Source organism: Podarcis gaigeae, assembly GCF_964106915.1.
Source record: "Podarcis gaigeae genome assembly, chromosome: 3".
NCBI lineage: Eukaryota > Metazoa > Chordata > Lepidosauria > Squamata > Lacertidae > Podarcis > Podarcis gaigeae.
In genome coordinates this window covers 110560480-110579609 of record NC_139680.1, presented here as the reverse complement: position 1 = coordinate 110579609, position 19130 = coordinate 110560480, and the positions used below count along the sequence as shown (strand labels likewise).

The window sequence follows — 19130 nt, the reverse complement described above, 5'->3', positions numbered from 1 at the left end:
TGCCGGGCTCCAAGTGTATCTAGCTAAAATGCTGCTCCAACGACGGAGGAAGTCAAAAAGAGAGAGAGAGAGAGAGAGTGCTGTGTGCCTTGTCCTTTTTGTTATCTGGATAGGTAAGGTCACACTCACCTCTAGTCACATGCAAAGGAAGTATGTCCCAGCCAGGAGGAAACAGGAAGTTTTCGACTGGCTGGACCAAACATTCCCCTGCATGTACACTCTAGGAAAACAAGGAATGTTGTACTTGACTGCTACTTACGTATCACATCCCACATATATCAAGGGTGGGCAACCTCAGGCCCAAATTTGGCCCTCCAAGCCTCTCTGTCTGACCCTAGAAACTCTCCACAGGCCACACCCACTCTTTCCAAGCCACACCCCCTTGCTTCTCGTTTCAAGCAGTTTTGCCTGGCTGGAACAGATGGGTGGAAAATGTCTGAGTATCTGTTGAAACTAGTCTATTGTACAAAGGTAAAATTTTGCATTGACTGCTCCACCTACTTTTGCCTATGGCCCCATGCATTATTGACATGTGGCCCTCAGAATATTATGTGGCCCTTGGGCTGAGGTTCCCCACTCCTGTTCAGCACAGACTGCACAGTGGGTACTGGTCCTGCAAGTACTTTATCTTTTGTGTTTTTATGCTGTGAACCTCCCAGAGACATTTGGATGAAGGGTGATATACAGATTTAATAAAAAAATAAAGAAAATTTTAAATTCTATGTGCCAGTTTTTTCTAAACAATAATAAATGGTCATTGTTTGGGCAGAACACAGTATGCAAAGGTAACAGTAACCTTGATCTCTGCATTCTTTGATATTGTTAGTATATAGCTGGAAAACAGGGAAAGTGAACGGGGAATAGTCTCTGGCTATTTAGGCACAAAATAGATAAAATACTTGTATACAAGCTAAAAACAAGACAAAACACTCCCACTGATTTTTGAGCCAAGCATTTTCCACAGTTGTAATTTAGAGACCATTTTTCCATAACAGTGCAGAGATAATTCTCTCTGATGTGCTTATCTGCAGGAAAAGAGACTCTTTAGCTGACTGAATTACCAGGCTCAGGTGAGACACTCACTTCAGGAAAAAAAACACAGCAAGGAAAACACTTGGGGCAAACGATAGAAAAGCGATATCATTACTAGCATAAGTAACAGGCCGGTTCGTCAAGCTGGAGGCCTGCAATTTAAAAACAGTGCATAGACCAACACTCTTGACAGCTGTAAAGCAAGTGCTCCTTTTCCTTGATGTTCTTTTGGGTGCCAATAAACACCAAAAGAAGAAGACTGTGCTAGCATGAATTTTCAGTACCAAGTCCCCTGCAAAGAAAAGCCCTGCACATCCGAAACAGTGTTTTATTTTTATATAGAGATTTGCACCCCTCATTCTAGTACCAGTGCACTAATCAGAATTGCCTCACAGTAGTCATGAGCACTGTGGGTTATACCACAGAACCTAGGACTTGCTGATCAGAAGGTCGGTGGTTCGAATCCCCGCGATGGGGTGAGCTCCCGTTGCTCAGTCCCAGCTCCTGCCAACCTAGCATTTCGAAAGCGTGTCAAAGTGCAAGTAGATAAATAGGTACCGCTCCGGTGGGAAGGTAAACGGCATTTCCGTGCGCTGCTCTGGTTCGCCAGAAGTGGCTTAGGCATGCTGGCCACATGACCCGGAAGCTGTAAGCTGGCTCCCTCGGCCAGTAAAACGAGATGAGCACTGCAACCCCAGAGTCGTCCGCAGCTGGACCTAACGGTCAGGGGTCCCTTTACCTTTACTTAGTCATGAGCAAAGCAGATTCTGGCACATTTTCTAGGGTGCACATTCCAGTTCTGCAGGCCAGGCTGGATGCACCAGATGGGCCATGTCATCACACCACCTGAAGCAAGAATAGAACTAGAACATGCCCAGTTCTGCTGCCGTGGCTGCATATCATCAGGGGAGCTGAGTGATGGGTGTCAAATTTGGAGAAGCTTGTGCTCCACTGCTGGACTTCTCACTGAAGAGAAACCCTGGTAAGAACTTTTGGAACCTGAGAAGTCCCTAGGACAGTGCCCTACCTAAGCTTTGCAAGGGACAGCAGTTTTCCATTTGTTTAAAAAACAACAAGTACAGTTATTCAGAATCCCATCTGCATTCTAGTTTGATCTTCTCTAGTTTGCATCGTTCTGATGCATTACGTGAACTTAAAGGCAGCTGTCCTTCAAAATTCACACTTTTGGGTTTTGCAATGCACTCCTCCTACCAAATAATGCAGCTAGACACTTTAGTTGAGCCTCCTGCATTGCTGGGGGTTGGACTAGATGACCCTCTGAGATCCCAGATTTAAATTCTTCCCTGGTCTCCTTGCTGGCCCTAGTAGGACCAACTTGACCAGTTAGCCCTGGTGATCATTTGATGTCTACTGACTGGTTTTTGTCCCCCCCCCCCAAAAAAAATGACCCCTGAATTTTTTGAATTTTATTGATACTGATGCTGCATTTTTATGTTGTGTTTTATGCTGTTTTAAAGTTGCATTTTAATCAACATTTTATATTTGCTGTTAGCCGCCCTGAGCCCGGGTTGTTGTTGTTGTTGTTGTTGTTGTTGTTGTTGTTATCTTCCAAATCTACAATTCTATGATATGTGTATCTCAGAGGAAAGTAGGCATAAAAATGGAAACACTAGTGAAAATAGCATAAACATGCATTGTAGGAGGGGAAACGGCTTACAAAACTGTGTAGTTAGGCAAAATTGCATCAAAATGTTTATTATGTTAAATACACCCCCACCTGTCATTTCTTAGACCTGGATATCTGCTCTCCCCTCCCGCCCACCAAAAAAAGGCCTGTTTAATTCATGGGTCATTCCAGGTTATTTAATAAAAATAGACTTCCCAAGCCCCCGAGCAAAATATTCTCCATGAAATAATTAGAATAAGGGCTTAAAACACAAAGGGATATGGTCACCACTATTAATGGGTAGCTGACTCCAGCTCACGATGATATTGACGGTCTTCTTGTAATTTGTCGGACATATCCTTTGAAAAATATGTAAGGTCACCACCACTGTGAGGACTACAGTAGTCTTGACTACGAGCCAGAAGCTGACATACTAATTGCAACTGGAGGTATCAGAACCTTGAGACAATTCGGAATTTGCCTCTTTCTTCTCTGGTGTAACAATGTCATTGTATGCACATAAAAGAACTTCCTTTGGCAAGGAATCAGTAGATGTCCTGAGCTGTGTGCTGAAACCTGCAGTGACTTACCCTTCCGTGACTTTTCACAGAGCCTCATCTTGTAACCTAGCCTGTAATTAGCAAACATGCGACAGACAGATATTTGCGAAATCCTATGCAGCCTTACTCAGCAGGTGCTGCTTCTGAATCACCATCCCTCTTAGGATTGCAATGCTTGTGGATTTCCAAAGAACGAAAGGTTCAGCAGCAAAATTGTGCTATATAAAAGGGGAGGAGGACTGAGATGGGTGCAAAAGTAATTTATCTGATCATGTAGAAGAGAAGAAGAGTTTGGATTTGATATCCCGCTTTATCAGTACCCGAAGGAGTCTCAAAGCGGCTAACATTCTCCTTTCCCTTCCTCCCCCACAACAAACACTCTGTGAGGTGAGAGACTTCAGAGAAGTGTGACTAGCCCAAGGTCACCCAGCAGCTGCATGTGGAGGAGCGGAGAAGCGAACCCAGTTCACCAGATTACGAGTCTACTGCTCTTAACCACAACACCACACTGGCTCCACACTGTAGGCATTGTACAGCTGATAGGCATGATCAACAAAGTCTATTTTCCATAGCAATGCATATTCCGATAGAAAAGACTGTGCTCTCTACTGACAGCAAATTCATTCTCTGAGTACTGATCCTTAGGTAGCCAAATGGCACTATACAGGGATTTATTTTTCAGCTGGAGCTCACCGGAGCTCAGCTCCAACACCTCTCTAGTGGGGACCACTGCCATTCTAAGAGAACAAGGGAGAAGTTCATGATGAGCTCCTGCACATCTTCTTCTAGAAAAATACCACTGGCACAATATATACACGCACACACAAGTGAAGTTTTAGCAAGCCTGCAGCAACCCCAAACTTTCAAGAAGTGGGGAAAAAAACCTTTAGGGGAAAACCCCCCAAACACCCTCTTAAGATACTAGCATGGACCTCTAAAGCTTTAAGCATCTGGAGGAGGAGAGGACAGAAGGTGAAGAAACAGATTTCCCCATCCTTTGGACCCCCTGGGAAACTCAACAAACCTGCTGTGCCTGGATATGGATAGTGCAACTGAATGGAACACCTCTTAAATATATATTTTAATGTATTAAGCAGCATAGAAATTAAGTAATCAAAATTAAACGGTTCATACACACCTGCCCAAGCTCTAAGATTAGCATCTAAGACCCTCCCGTTCTGGTGAGATCTGTCAGATTAAAGAATACTAGGGACAATGCCCTTTTCTGTGGTAACCTCATATACTGGGACTATCCTCCCCAAGGATATATAAATCATAGAATTGGAAGGGACCCTGAGGATCATCTAGTCCAACCCCCTGCAATGCAGGAAAATGAGATTGAACTTGCAGCCATTTGTGTTATCACCACGTTCTCAACCAGCTGAGCTACCCAGGATGACGTCTTCTTTTCAGTCTCTAAAGGTAAAGGGACCCGACCATTAGGTCCAGTTGTGGCCGACTCTGGGGTTGTGGCGCTCATCTCGCTTTACTGGCCAAGGGAGCCGGCGTACAGCTTCCGGGTCATGTGGCCAGCATGACTAAGCCGCTTCTGCCGAACCAGAGCAGCGCACGGAAACACCGTTTACCTTCCCACCAGAGCAGTACCTATTTATCTACTTGCACTTTGATGTGCTTTCGAACTGCTAGGTTGGCAGGAGCAGGGACCGAGCAACGGGAGCTCACCCGTTTGTAGGGATTCAAACCACCAACCTTCTGATTGGCAAGTCCTAGACTCTGTGGTTTAACCCACAGCGCCACCCGCATCCCAATTCTCAGTCTCTAGATAATTACTTATCCCACTCTGGATTTCGGAAATGTTACTGTGCTGTGTTTCAGTAAACACTCCATCTGCTATGTCTGCTTTTTAACATTATATGTTACTGGAATTGGGAGTGATGTCTACTCTTACATGGCGTTTGCACCTATAGCTATTGTAAACTGCCTTGGGAGGCTTGGTACTGTACAAGAGCATTACAACCTTTCTATTTAATATGCAAACAAGCTACCAATTAAGAGTGGCTGGGACATGGAGCAGAGCCCTTATTCAAACAACAGATGCATTCATGTCCCAATATCCCTTTTTATCTGCCCACCTCTCTTCATTCCACTGTATGGAAGTTGCCTTACGGGATTCATTACTAACTTTCTATCCTGCCTTTAAACAAGGTTTTCAAGGACAGCAGCAAAAAGATATATTTAACACTTAACAATAAAATATGGCAGTGCCCTTGCAGTAGCAAATCCACTACAGTGTGGTGTAGTGGTTAAGAGCAGCGGACTCGTAATCTGGTGAACCGGGTTCGATTCCCCGCTCCTCCACATGCAGCTGCTGGGTGACCTTGGGCTAGTCACACTTCTCTGAAGTCTCTCAGCCCCACTCACCTCACAGAGTGTTTGTTGTGGGGGAGGAAGGGAAAGGAGATTGTGAGTCGCTTTGAGACTCCTTCAGGTAATGATAAAGCAGGATATCAAATCCAAACTCTTCTTCTTCTCCTTCTCCTCCCCTCTCTCTCTCTCTCTCTCTCTCTCTCTCTCTCTGAGTGGGCTGCATTGCCAGCACAACTGCTGTTTGGTAGATCCTGGGAATGTTTCCAGGGACAGTGGGTCTGCTATTTTTCCTAACATTTTTGCATTTTCTGCTTGTTTCACTCACCCCAGCTGAGTGAGTACTCTCTGCTAGCGTAACAGCAGTGTGTTTCCATCCACCAGCATAAATACGAGCACAGGATTGTTCTGTCCATTGCCAAAGCTGAGCTGCAGCGAATGATTGTAACTGGAGGACAGTTGGTACCGTATTTTTCTGTATACAGTAGTACCTTGGGTTACATATGTTTCAGGTTGCATACACTTCAGGTTACGCACTCCGCTAACCCAGAAATAGTGCTTCAGGTTAAGAACTTTGCTTCAGGATAAGAACAGAAATTGGGCTCTGGTGGCGCGGCGGCAGCAGGAGGCCCCATTAGCTAAAGTGGTGCTTCAGGTTAAGAACAGTTTCAGGTTAAGAACAGGCCTCCGGAATGAATTAAATACTTAACCCGAGGTACCACTGTATAAGACTAGGTTTCCCCGCCTAAAAAATAATGTCAAAAATAGGGGGCATCTTATACATGGGCGCGTCTTATAGACGGGAAAATGCGGTATGTAATAAGAATGCCAGTAATAAGGACACGGAAGGGAAGAGGAATAGAATTGCTATTTAATTTCGTGTATCTTTGGTTGTCAGTGTCTCGCTGCAAAGAGGGCACTTAATTGTCCACCATGGACTTGATTTCCTGGCTCTGTTTGAAGCTTTTCCTGTGAAATAACATCTATGAACCCATCAAAGGATGACATTGCTTCAAGCATGGAGTTTCTTCCCCTCAATTGTGTCAAGAGAGCAAAACGCAGATATCCTCCAATATGGTTTCTGCCTGCTGAGATAAGCAGTGCAACAACTGAAATGAAGAGCCACTCTACTCATAACAACCCTAAACCCCAGCGTTCTTTGTGCATCAATGTGTGTGTGTGTGTGTGTGTGTGTGTGCGCGCGCACACACATACAGGTGGAACATATAAACCAACATCGGGACCGGCAGACTGACCCTATTCTGGGTTATTATTAAAGTTTCACCCTGATTTACATGGCTGCTCAGAAGAGATTAGCAAGCTTGCTGGGTAGTTTTAATATCCCCAAGACAAAGAATTCCACAATAAAACAAGAGATAAGACCTTAATCCCACTGCATTATCTTACAGTCAACCAAATTTGCATCAAATAAAATACAGGTCTGAACTTGCAGTTGATCTCATCTAGAGTAACTATCAAATTTTACTCTGTTAAATAGGCAAGCAAATAAAACTTGAAAAACGAAACAGGGTTTATGGAATGGAATAGAGAATATGATTTATGAAATTATGGAATATTTTGTTTAGGAAGTTATTGTAATGTTTCTTAAAAGTCAGGTCAGCTATGCAGCTATTTTTTAAAAAAATAAATAAAAACATTAGTAACTTGCATAAGGAAATAATACAAAGGCAACTTCCAGGTGTTTGTCCAATTAATGCGTCTTGCTCTATTTTGGCTCTTATCCGTAGCTCTTCCGTGTGCATTTCTCCTTGTGTTACTTGATTTAACCTTAGTATCCATATGAACCGAAGCACAGATAGAGCAAGCAGAGGTCAGCAGAAGCCCAATGGAATAATGGCTGTGTGCATGTACTGTATTGAGATGGAAAAAAGGGGGAGAAGATGGAGAGCAACACCAGAACACAGGCATATCAAGGGAGAAGAGGGTCTTAAAATGTGTGAAGAAGCGGTTTACTGAAATGACCTGCTGTGACCCAACGCTGTTTGAAGAAAACTTAAGAGGGACTGCTTGTCAAAAGGACTGAATAAGCAGAGCTCTCACTGACTTGGGCTTCAGTCATTTGTTTCAATAAAGTGTTCAGATGTGAAGGAAATAAGCAGGTATCCTATCTTTAAAAGACATCTGAAGGCAGCCCTGTTTAGGGAAGTTTTTAATATTTAATTCTGCATTGTTTTTAACACTCGATTGGGAACCGCCCAGAGTGGCTGGGGAGGCTCAGCCAGATGGGCAGGGTATAAATAATAAATTATTATTATTAGTAGTAGTAGTAGTAGTAGTATTTTCTATTAGCTTATGGCGGTTACTCAGGTCATGAAGCAATGCGTACAGAATGAGCCCCATGGAATTCGGCAGAATAACACAGGATTGGCCTGCCTCGCTACTGTTTCTCAACACGGTATTGATATTTACCAAAAAAGCGGGCCTGCAACAAGATGTTGCAGTGTGAAGCGCTCCTGTTCAGGGTTCCAGCCGGCCAGACCGGCTTCATTACCCCCACCTCAGTCAGTCAGTATTCCATACCCACCGAGCATGCTCAGTCCTACCTGACGTTTTTGGGTGAGTGGGGGATTCCAAGGATGTTTTGTCCTGCATATCTTGGGAGTTCTGCCAAGCCTGCTCATACCTCCCTCTTGCATGTGGATGGTGCTGTTCTGGCTACATAAAGAATGTACGCTCACGGGGATGTGTTTGCGATTAGTGGGTGTGGGTGGGTGTATATAGGATTATTTCATCTAGTGGATCACAACAAACATAGAGGTAGAAGTGAGCAGCCTTAATTGTGCGAACCAGTCTTGTGCATGCAGAGGCATTCCAATCCTATCAATGAAATGAACTCTGTCCATTGGCTAGGAGATAACATGGAAACTTCACAGAGACAGCAGAGATATGTCGGTGATGAACAGCAAGCGGCAACTATCCTCACGCCCTTCTCAAGGCTCCCTAAGTAGATATGGAATATCCAGGAACATACAGGGCACTTCCAAATGAGCTGCTTATTCAACATTCGCCCTGACTGGTTTGCAGGTGGATTTGACAACGTTGGCTATTTAATGAACATCCATTCTGATGTGTCTGTGCAGAGTTTAGAAAACACTGTGTTAAAGAAGCACTGTTCCAGTGCTTTCCCCCGTCGCTTCCCCTATAAGAGAGCCAGTGTGGTGTAGTGGTTAAGAGCGGTAGACTCGTAATCTGGTGAACCGTGTTTGCTTCCCTGCTCCTCTGCATGAAGCTGCTGGGTGACCTTGGGCTAGTCACACTTCTTTGAAGTTTCTCAGCCCCACTCACCTCACAGAGTGTTCATTGTGGGGGAGGAAGGGAAAGGAGAATGTTATGAGACTACTTCGGGTAGTGATAAAGCGGGATATCAAATCCAAACTCTTCTTCTTCTATAAAAGTTGAATCTTTTGCATGACCTCCCACCACCCATGTCCGTCTCTCAATACAGGACAGTTGGGCCAACAACTTCATTGTTTAAAGAGGTAGAGGTTTGGCACAGGCATGGCACCAGCAGCATCCCTGCTGGGGTATACCTGTTAGGGGTCAATCCGGGGTGAAGGGGGCCTATGACACACAACAAGTAGGTCACCGCCTTGAGAAGTGCTATGGCCTTAGCCCCTGCTTGGGCATTTGGACAGAAGCGACTCCTTCCAGATCCTTTTAACGGGATACCCCTGAAGCCTGAGGGGCAGGCAGAGGCTACCAAATCCAAATCCAAACTCTTCTACAGCATCCCCTCCACCAAAGACTTCAGGCATGCCCAATGCCTAAACCGTCACTTCAGCCAAAAATGAGGAGGTGGAAAGCTGAGCGGGTTTAAATATCCAAGAGGTGGACCAGAGTGAAGCCTAGAGCCTCTGTCCGACCCACATCTGGGGCGGAGCCAGCTGTGCAACTGGCTTGTGATTGGACGAATATGGGGCAGGCTATGATCCACTTCCCAGGCTGGTGCAAGGCCCATTTGGCAGTCATATCGGCCTGGGGAACCCCCAAAACTGGTCTCCCGCTAGCTCATGGTGGGGTGCTCAAGACACCGCCATGCAAAAACGCTTGACCATTAAAGGAAAGCATACTGGGCGAAATGGATTTGTTGTGCAAGACGTCCCAATAAACTATAATTGTGTCACCAGAATTTACGGGTATGTGACTGAATCCTATCCAAAACCCAGCAATAGTCTGGAAGTGCCCACAGAAAGATGTACTTTCAAAAAGGGGGAACATGGGGAATTAAACAGACAGCGTATGACTTTTTAAACCTTTGCACATAAATGTTACAATAAGCTTGTAAAATTTGCCATTATGGACGCTGCAGAGAATCCATTACTACGGTGACCCCACATTTAAAGCGTTATGGCAAATTTACTTATAAAAAAAGGAATGCAAAGAATGCAGAGATTTATCAGAAAGGCTTGAACTTACTAAAAGGTAAATGTCAATACCATGTTGAGAAACAGTAGTAAGTCAGGCTAATGCCATGTTATCTGGAAGTTTCACTGAATGTTGCTGGGCTTACTCTAAGTTCATTGCTCCATGGCCTTAGTTACCTTCTGCAGCAATTCAGATGTATTTTCCAACATGAAAAAGCTAATAGAAAACAGTTCCTTGAAACAAACGACTGAAGCCCAAGAGCTCTGCTTATTCAGTCCTTTTGACAAGCAGTGTCTCTTACATTTACTTGAAACAACACTGTAGTAACAGGAACTGACTCACAGAGTCAGAATTTTCTTTAGTTCCAGGTATATTTTCATATATAACATTAGAGACACACATAAGCCTCTCTCATGCTTTCTGTGTCGCTTGTAAGTGCATAATAATATTTGGAAGACAAATAACTGTGTTCTGCAGCCAACAGCATTTTAATGATCAGTTAGGAACCAAAAGACTATTTATGCCTCAGTTTCTTATTTATGCATTGTGAACAGACACTACTGTTGTCAGAAAGGCTGAAACAACTATGAAGTATTCCATGACCATTTTTTTAGAAAGTTGTAGGGCAAATAATAGTTTGAAGGTGACCTGGAAACTATAACTAATCCAGAATGCGGCAGCTAGACTGGTGACTGGGAGCGGCCACCGAGACCACATAACACCAGTCTTGAAAGACCTACACTGGCTCCCAGTACATTTCCGAGCACAATTCAAAGTGTTGGTGCTGACCTTGAAAGCCCTAAATGGCCTCGGTCCAGTATACCTGGTCGCCAAGCTGAGAGGGCACAAGCTAATAATAATAGTAATAGTAATAAAAACAAAAACTGCACCAAAAATAACTATTGTGTGTGGAGGGGGGAAATATTGGTGGGAGGAACCCAAATTTTGTCCTCGCCCAGGTTGTCATATTACCAAAGTCCGCCACTGATGGAGGTCTCCACCCCCACCCCTACCCCGACGCAACAGAACCTTTAGGGATGCATTTTTTAAAAAAAGACTGCAGCAGGTGAGGGATGCTACCTGTCCATTCGCTGTGTTTCTTGTTGCTGCTCAGTACCCCTGCAGATGCTATTCACACTTTTTAAAAGTGTACATTAACTACAATGGTACCTCGGGTTACATACGCTTCAGGTTACATATGCTTCAGGTTACAGACTCCGCTAAGAACTTAAGAACTTTGCTTCAGGATGAGAACAGAAATCGCGCCCCGGCGGTGCGGCAGGAGCAGGAGGCCCCATTAGCTAAAAGTGGTGCTTCAGGTTAAGAGCAGTTTCAGGTTAAGAACAGACCTTCGGAATGAATTAAGTACTTAACCCGAGGTACCACTGTAATTGCAACATCAAGTATGGCCCACAGACTCAGGCACATCCTAGCTTCGCCATCCTGTATCACCCCGCTGACCATGCTAAAAAGTAAAGTCCCACCTGACTGCATATCACTGGGATGTTCTAAGATAAGCTTGCTGTTGCTCTTCCTTTTTGCTGTCTTTTATTGTTGTTGTTACAATCAGTTTCCAGTGCTTTGCAGTTGTTCTTCTACCTCACCAAGTATTTGGACAGACAGCTGAGTTGTAATTTTTTTAGAGTGGAATAAATACAGATTCATCAAGAACTTCCTAAACTTGCTATTCATACCTCCACTGTCAAAGAAAGCATATTTCTGAATTCCAGCTGTTGGAAACCACAGGAAGGGAGAGTGATCTTGTGCTCAGGTCCTGTTCGTGGGCTTCCTGGACAGCTCAGCTGGTTAGAGCATGGTGCTGATGATGCCAAGGTTGCAAGTTTGATCCCCATATGGGACAGCTACAGATTCCTGCATTGCAAGGCGGCTGGACCAGATGATCCTCAGGATCCCTTCCAACTTTGCAATTCTGAGATTCCCACAGGTATCTGGTCAGCCACTGTGCCACTGGCCTGATCTAGCAAGCTATTATTACATTCTTATTATGGGAACAATCCAGAGTGAGCTGAGGCTCATGTACACCTCACTCCCCTCTCCCCCTCCTGTGTTCAAAAGCTTCCACTTTCCTTTTAAACTAACCACAATCAAGCATTATGTTTGAACCCAGATAAACTGTGGTTAGCTGGGTAAATCAGCTTGTAGGGTTCAGATGCAACAGCAAACCATGGCTAATTGAAATCAGAACCAAAACCTTCTGATTTTCTCAAAGTTTAACCAGAGCGGAGAATATATACCATTATTTGTTGTTGTGTCCAAACCAGGCCAGTCTGTGAGCTTGACCCTCACTCTCACAAACCAGGCCTTAACTGAAAGCAAGTCTTACGGATTTCAGTGAGGCTTACTTCCAAGTGAATATCCTTAAGAGTGGGTTACATGGAATGAACATTGAGCTGTACGGATCTGAGGGATTTATTTTCACAACAGCTATGATCTTCCAAGGGAGTAAGTGGGAAATACCACTTTTTTTCCTGGAAAAATCTAGAAGCTTGGTGAAAAATCTAAAGCAGGTAAAATGATACTGCATAAACTATGCATATTATTGTCATGCTACAAGAAACATTCTGCAAATTAACATGCTTACATGGAAGAGCTGCAGATATGTCAGTCTAATCCAAATAATTAGAGGCACAATGATAAACCAGAAACAAAATGAAAATAGGAGCCACATTTGGTAGATGGGAACTTGCATACATGATAAGTTAAAGGAGGCAGCCCCACTGGTGAATATCAAGGAGAATCCAGAACTGTAAGTCAGATTCCAAACTAGCCAGATTCTACTAACAGGAAAACATGCTGTCCTTTAATACAAAGTTTCTGAATGCACAGGAAAATTTGAATGAAATTAGGACGACCCAGATATAAAATCCAAGTCTTTATACACTTGGGAAGCGCCGAGAGAGAGAATAGTAGAATGGGATTAGGAGAATCCCAGCTGCTTCCCTGTATTACTTATACAACTGTGTTTTGAAATAAATGACAATATAGCAGCAGCAGCACAGATATGCCTGTTTCATGATATAAACTTGAAAGCTCCCTTGTATACACAGACAACTCTCAAAAGCAAACAAGTAGATTATCCTTCTGACATTCTGTGGCCGCACTGAGGCTTCAATCCAATGTCAATTTTCCTGAGAACAAGCACCACTGAACTGAATGGGGCTAACTTCCGAGTAGACATCTACAGGAGGCACCGTGAGTCTCCAGCCCCCTCAAAAAACAACAACTGACCCCACAATCCTAAACAAGCTGGAGCAAGTCTTAGGTGGAAGCAAGTGTTACTTCCAATAAGTGTATTGAGGAAGAGGACATAAGCTCTACCCAAGTGGTGAAATATTGGGTTCAGGAACAAAACCGACTGGAGGGAGAAAAGATGTATTACAGATTTATGTATCAGTGTCCAGATGTTACTGAGGGAACAGCATCATCTATACCTCTTATCACTGTACAGGCATTAGTTTTCAAAAACCAAAATAATAATAATAATAATTGGACCAATGAGAAATTAAGTCTAGTTTTCCAGGAACATTGAATGACCTTCCCGATTCGGGGTGCAATTAAACTTAACCTCCACCAAGATCGTATGCCACACAAGAGGAAAAATACAGAGCAGATGAGATCCAGGTGAACACAGCAATTTGCATACACATCTTTGGATACATTTGCTTTCCTAAATTGCAAGAGGCATGTTAAAAAAAGAAACCGTGAGAAGTTGTGGGCTGCTTTGCCAAACCTTCCCCCCTCCTCCCCTCCCTGCCCTCCCCCCCCCCAGCCTGCCAGCCCACCGCTCCTTACCTGATAATGTCATCGTTGTGCCCCAGGAAAAATTTCTGGCTATGCTCTCTGGTGTTATAAACCACCCCGACTCCGGCCACGAAGTAAACCACTTCCTTGCCTGCTGTGTAGTACAGGTTGTTGCGGCACTGGTGACCCCTATACCCATATACCCACTCCAGGCGCAGCTGGCATCTAGGAGCTGTCCGATCCGCCATGATAAGAGACGACCCCCCCCCTCCCTAGAAACACACAGGGAAAAAGCTGGTGGTGCTGCCCTCCACCCCTGCTGTTCCTTGCCAGTTCCCGGTTCCTTTCCTTTTACGAACGCTTCCAATTCCTGCTTGGCTGCCAAGTCTGGGGGCTGCACTTTGCAATGCTGATGGTTTTCAGGGGAAAATGCATCCGGGCAAAGTCGTGCTCTGCTGCTGCTTCAGCCACCGCCGCCACCGCTGCTGCTTTTGCTAGTGCCGAGCTGCCACCATAATCTTCTACTGCCAAAGATGAGCAGCTGCTGCTTTCTCCCTGTTTTGCAACCCAGGCAACTTGGGAGGAGGGGGGCACCTACACAGATGCAAATCAACGCTGTATGGAACTATTGCATGCCGATTCCACCCAAAGGAGCCTGTTCCGGGTGTCACAATCGCCCAGGCGCAGGACGCCGGTGGTGTGCTATGCTTCTTCTGCCCGACGCATCTTCTTGCAAGGGGAAAGTCACTGCATTTTTTAAAAATATAGTTTTTTAACGGTGTGGAAAAAAGGTGCAGCTGGCGCAGGAATCCGCCCGTTCTTTTCAAATGCAAGCAATGAGCTTTAATTCACTGTGTGATGGCTCTGAATGTGCGACAAAGTGGTTTTCTCTGGCTTGTCATCTTAATGCATTTGCAACTTAGTGCAAAGACAGGAAATTTCTAGGAGAGGGGGGAGGAAAGATAAGAAACCTTAATTAAAGCAAGCCATCCATACAAGTTGATCAATTTAATCACTCTACAGTATCATTTTTTTAAAAAAATGTGTCAGTTCCACCTGTCCCCCCCCCCACTCCAGAACTAAAGGGAAGCATGTAGATACCGATGAAACCATTTTTTTGCATATAGGAGAGCAATGAAATGGTCCTTATTTATCAAATAAAGCATATTAGAATTCCCTAGAGTACATTTTGTAAATCAAAATAATGCATTCCGCCCTTCTCACTCTTTCTCATAACAAGAATATTTCCAGTGGGGAGGGGGGAAACACGTATGCCAGTCTTGTGGTTTCTCATGATAACAAACCCGTCTCTACTACTAAATGCGAGGGGGGTGTTTTCAGAGTATGCACACATGGCACACACAAGCACTGCCCAATGGAGGTGAATTAATGTGACACCAGGAAGCAGTGACAAACATTATGGAAATCAGGAGGGGGGGGATGGGGAAGTGTTCCCACTAGCTAGTTACATAAATGATACCACACAGGCACAGCACAACTGCTCAAAGCAGTTTCCCCCCAATTTGTGCAGGGAGCAGGAGGCACGGGTACCTTGAAGTCTGAGATACCACTAGGATGGAGGCAGAGAGTTGCCATCAGTTGCTAAGAATTCGCAGCTTTACTTAGAAGGGGTTATCCCACCCTTTCAGAAGACATCTGAAGGCAGCCCTCTTTAGGGAAGCTTTTAATGTTTAACAGACTATTGTATTTTTGTGTTCTGTTGGAAGCCGCCCAGAGTGGCTGGGGAAACCCAGCCAGATGGGCGGGGTATAAATAATAAATTATTATTATTATTATTATTATTATTATTATTATTATTATTATTATTACCAGCAAAGCAGCAACAGGAACTGAACGAGTTATCTTGCCCATCTCAAGTTTTTCCTTGTTGCTGTCTCCCTTGTCTGCTGTGCCCTTGGGATTCCACTGCAAAAATACCATCATCCCCATTCAGCTCAGCTCCACTTCTTAACACTGAATGGGACCTTGAAGGTGACATCCAAACTTAGTCAGATATTCAGGTATACTCTAAGTATGACCAACACTAGATCTCACCCCAACAGGTCGTTATTTTTACCATGTCCTCTGAGAATGACTTAAGTTGGATATCACCCTCATTTTATAATCCAAAGACTCTAGCCTTGCAGCCAGCCACTATCACACCCAGGGCGAGAAACTATTTCTTCCATGCAAGATCCCTCAGCTCACACTTCCCTGTCAAGGTGGAGCAACCGGTAATTTCATTAATTGCAAGGTTGCCATGCAGGTGGTTTGAGACCTTTCCTGTGAAAAGAACCTAGTAAACAAGAAAAGCAAGGGAATTAGAGAGAGAAAAGGTCCACAACTTTCCCACTTTTGAGAACCGTTTCTTCTACAGGTAGTTTAGAACAAGTTGATGAAACCTACGGCACAACTGAGGCCACAGAGATAAGCCCGATTAAAGGCATGGTGGCTATAGGTTAAATAAAAGCAGTGTGTAGCTGAGGAGCTGGATTTTAAGCAGTAAGGGCAAAATATTACAAAAACTACTTTCCCTGTGTGAGAGAGAGCTTACAAACCACACGGAATGAAGTGGCAGCTGTGCAAAAACAAACACAATTTGTATGTGCTCAGATTTCCCCCTGCTGCAATTATATCAGAATCTACAGAGCAGTCACCTTGACAATCAAAATGTATTCTGGACCTACCTTATCTTACTCTGGAAAAGCAGCCCATACACTGAGGGTGACATATCAGGCAGGGCTTACTATTTGACTGCAAAATTCTACTTGCTTCCCTTCCTTCCACACTTATTTTCAGGATTATTATTATTATTTTAAGTTTCATTGACAAAATAGAGAATTACAACTACAGAACTCTGGCCAAGTCTTCCACATGGGGTTGTAAGGGCAATCTGTGAACGATGCGAGATACTTCTCAGCAAGCATGACCAAAGGATCAAAAACATTGAAAACAGATGAAAGATCTACCTCTGATTACTCAATGGTGCACTCTAGCCATGCTCAACAGAACTATTCCTTTCTCCTCTGCATTTTCTGCTGATTTTTACTCTATGAAAACATCAACTACGTAGCAATGCTTAGCATTTTACTGCTTCACAAGTTCTACTGGTTAAGCAACGGTATTTAAAATAGACCCAGAAAGAATATTTCTATCCTCCCTCAGGATCTGAGGGTCGTATGTGCAGAGTTAAGCTTTTCCTCTCTCCTCTCACCAGTGGGCTGCCATTGCCTGCAACTGAGCAAAGAGGTAAATGGCAGCTTCAATGGGTTACTTAACCCCCAATTTATTTCATTGGGTCCACCGTAAGCAAGACCAAATTGACACCTAACCCATAATCAAGCAAACAAAATATCCAGAACACCTAATCAGCCAGTATCCTTGGAAGACCCTACTTCCCGGTATTAAGAAACAGACCTTGGGTGGGAGACAGACTTCTATTCCCTTCAAGGCGCAATTCTATAAACTGAGACCATGTCCCCTCTCCCCCCACCAAAAAGGAGGTTTCAATCCTGTACACTCTTATCTGGAAAAATGCCCCACTGAACTCAGTAAGGGCTTAGTGCTCAATTGGTAGAGCATTTCAGGGTCGTGGGTTTGAACCCAGAGTTGGGCAAAAAATTCCTACATTGTGGGGGGGGGGTTGGACTAGATGACCCTCGTGGTCCCTTCCAGCTCTACAATGCTATGATTCGAAGCAGAGGCAGTGCCTCAAACAAGGCTGCTTCAAGCCATGCCTCCTTCCTGCTTCCTCTCTGCCAAACGCCATGCCCTTTAACAGTGCAACGGTAATTATTAGTATTATTAATAACGGCCATTTTTCTAGGGGCGGGAAAGGGCAAAGCAAAACGCTTGGGGCTGTCTCCTCATAACATAGCTGTTTCCCTTTTCTTGCGAAGAACCCTATTCGGAATAACCCTATTCGGTTTTTTTTAAAAAGGGAAATGTTGACAGCTATGCCTCATAAATCTATATACAGAGGGGAGCGCCTGCACATTTTGCCTCCTCTCGCAGGTCCTACAAACGCTAGAAACTTCGTTTAAGGAAAGCTGAGAATCCAGGATTCTTAGAATAATGTACGCGATAAGATGTGATTAATATACCAATCGCAGGGAGGGAGGGAAGTCCAGACTCGGCAGAGTCAAAGGGAACAGATGGTAATTAATAGGAAGGATTGTTAGAAAAAGAAAAGAAAATAATAAGAATTTACTTGGGGGGAAAAAGAGAATCCAGGATTCTTATCACTAATAATAATAATTTCGGCCGGGCTACCCACACGACTCCCCCCACCCCCCGTCACAAGACAGTGATTTTGACTGTCACCTGTCAAGAGCAGAAGGGACGCCTATGAGACTGGAGCCCAGGAGAAGAGGAGGAGAAGGAGAGCAGGAGACCGCACGACAAGGCGAATGGACCTTCATCGCCCTCCTCCTCCTCCTCCTCGGCCGCCTCAGCTCCCCCCCCCCCCCGCGCGTCACGCCGCCTCGTCCCCGCCCTGCCCTCCGCTCGTCTCCTAGGCAGCCCCGGCCAGAAAGCGCCTCATCATTCGGCGGGAAAGGGAGGGAAAGCGCAGCTGCGTCACCATCGCCTCACCACCAGCAGCAGCAGCATCTGGCGCATCCCCTTGGAAACCCCGCGGATTCCCACGCGCCCGCCCGCCCGCCCGCCGAGCAAAGCCGCCTGTGGCCAAGAGGCTCACGGGAAGCGCAGTTCCAAGCCCCGCCGGCCGCCGCGGGGAGAGTGCGCGGGGGGACTCCATGTCCCAGGGTGCCGAGCGCAAGCGGCCGCGCCTCGCCTCGCCCGGCTGAGCTGCTCCGCGGTCCGCTCGTTCCCCGTCTGTGCGCGAGATGCCTCGGGGCGGTTTCCTAGCGGGGGCGGCTTGTTTGGAGAGGGGATCGCGCGCAATGAATAAAAGGGAAACCCGCGGAATAAGGTTCAGTTCTGGCCGCCGACTGCAATGGGTTTTCTTGATGTTGCTTAGTCGTGTCCGACTCTTCATGACCCCCTGGACCAGAGCATACCAGGCACTCCTGTCTTCCACTGTCTCCCGCAGTTTGGTCAAACTCATATTAGTAGCTTTGAGAACACTGTCCAACCATCTCGTCCTCTGTCATCCCCTTCTCCTTCTGCCCTCCATCTTTCCCAACATCAGGGTCTTTTCCAGGGAGTCTTCTCTTCTCATGAGGTGGCCAAAGTATTGGAGCCTCAGCTTCAGGATCTGTCCTTCCAGTGAACACTCAGGGCTGATTTCCTTCAGAATGGAGAGGTTTGATCTTCTTGCAGTCCATGGGACTCTCAAGAGTCTCCTCCAGCACCATAATTCAAAAGCATCAATTCTTCGGCAATCAGCCTTCTTTATGATCCAGCTCTCACTTCCATACATCACTACTGGGAAAACCATAGCTTTAACACAATGGGTTTTACTTTTGAGTAAACGT

General features: G+C 45.1%; 1 protein-coding gene across 4 annotated transcripts in view; it reads right to left on the bottom strand.

Annotated features, from left to right (window-relative positions):
- EML6 (EMAP like 6) overlaps positions 1-18142 on the bottom strand; it is a 167578-nt gene extending 149436 nt beyond the window's left edge. For all 4 annotated transcript variants that reach the window (XR_014562725.1, XM_083732978.1, XM_083732974.1 and 1 more), the window contains exons 1-2: positions 18016-18142; positions 13744-14633 (exon numbers count right to left, since the gene is read on the bottom strand). Coding sequence is in view for 3 of the 4 variants with exons in the window: in XM_083732978.1 (XP_083589104.1) it covers positions 13744-13940 (197 nt within the window). In the remaining variant the exon portion in view is untranslated. The remainder of the gene's footprint in view (positions 1-13743; positions 14634-18015) is intronic.
- Between the last annotated feature and the right edge of the window lie 988 nt (positions 18143-19130).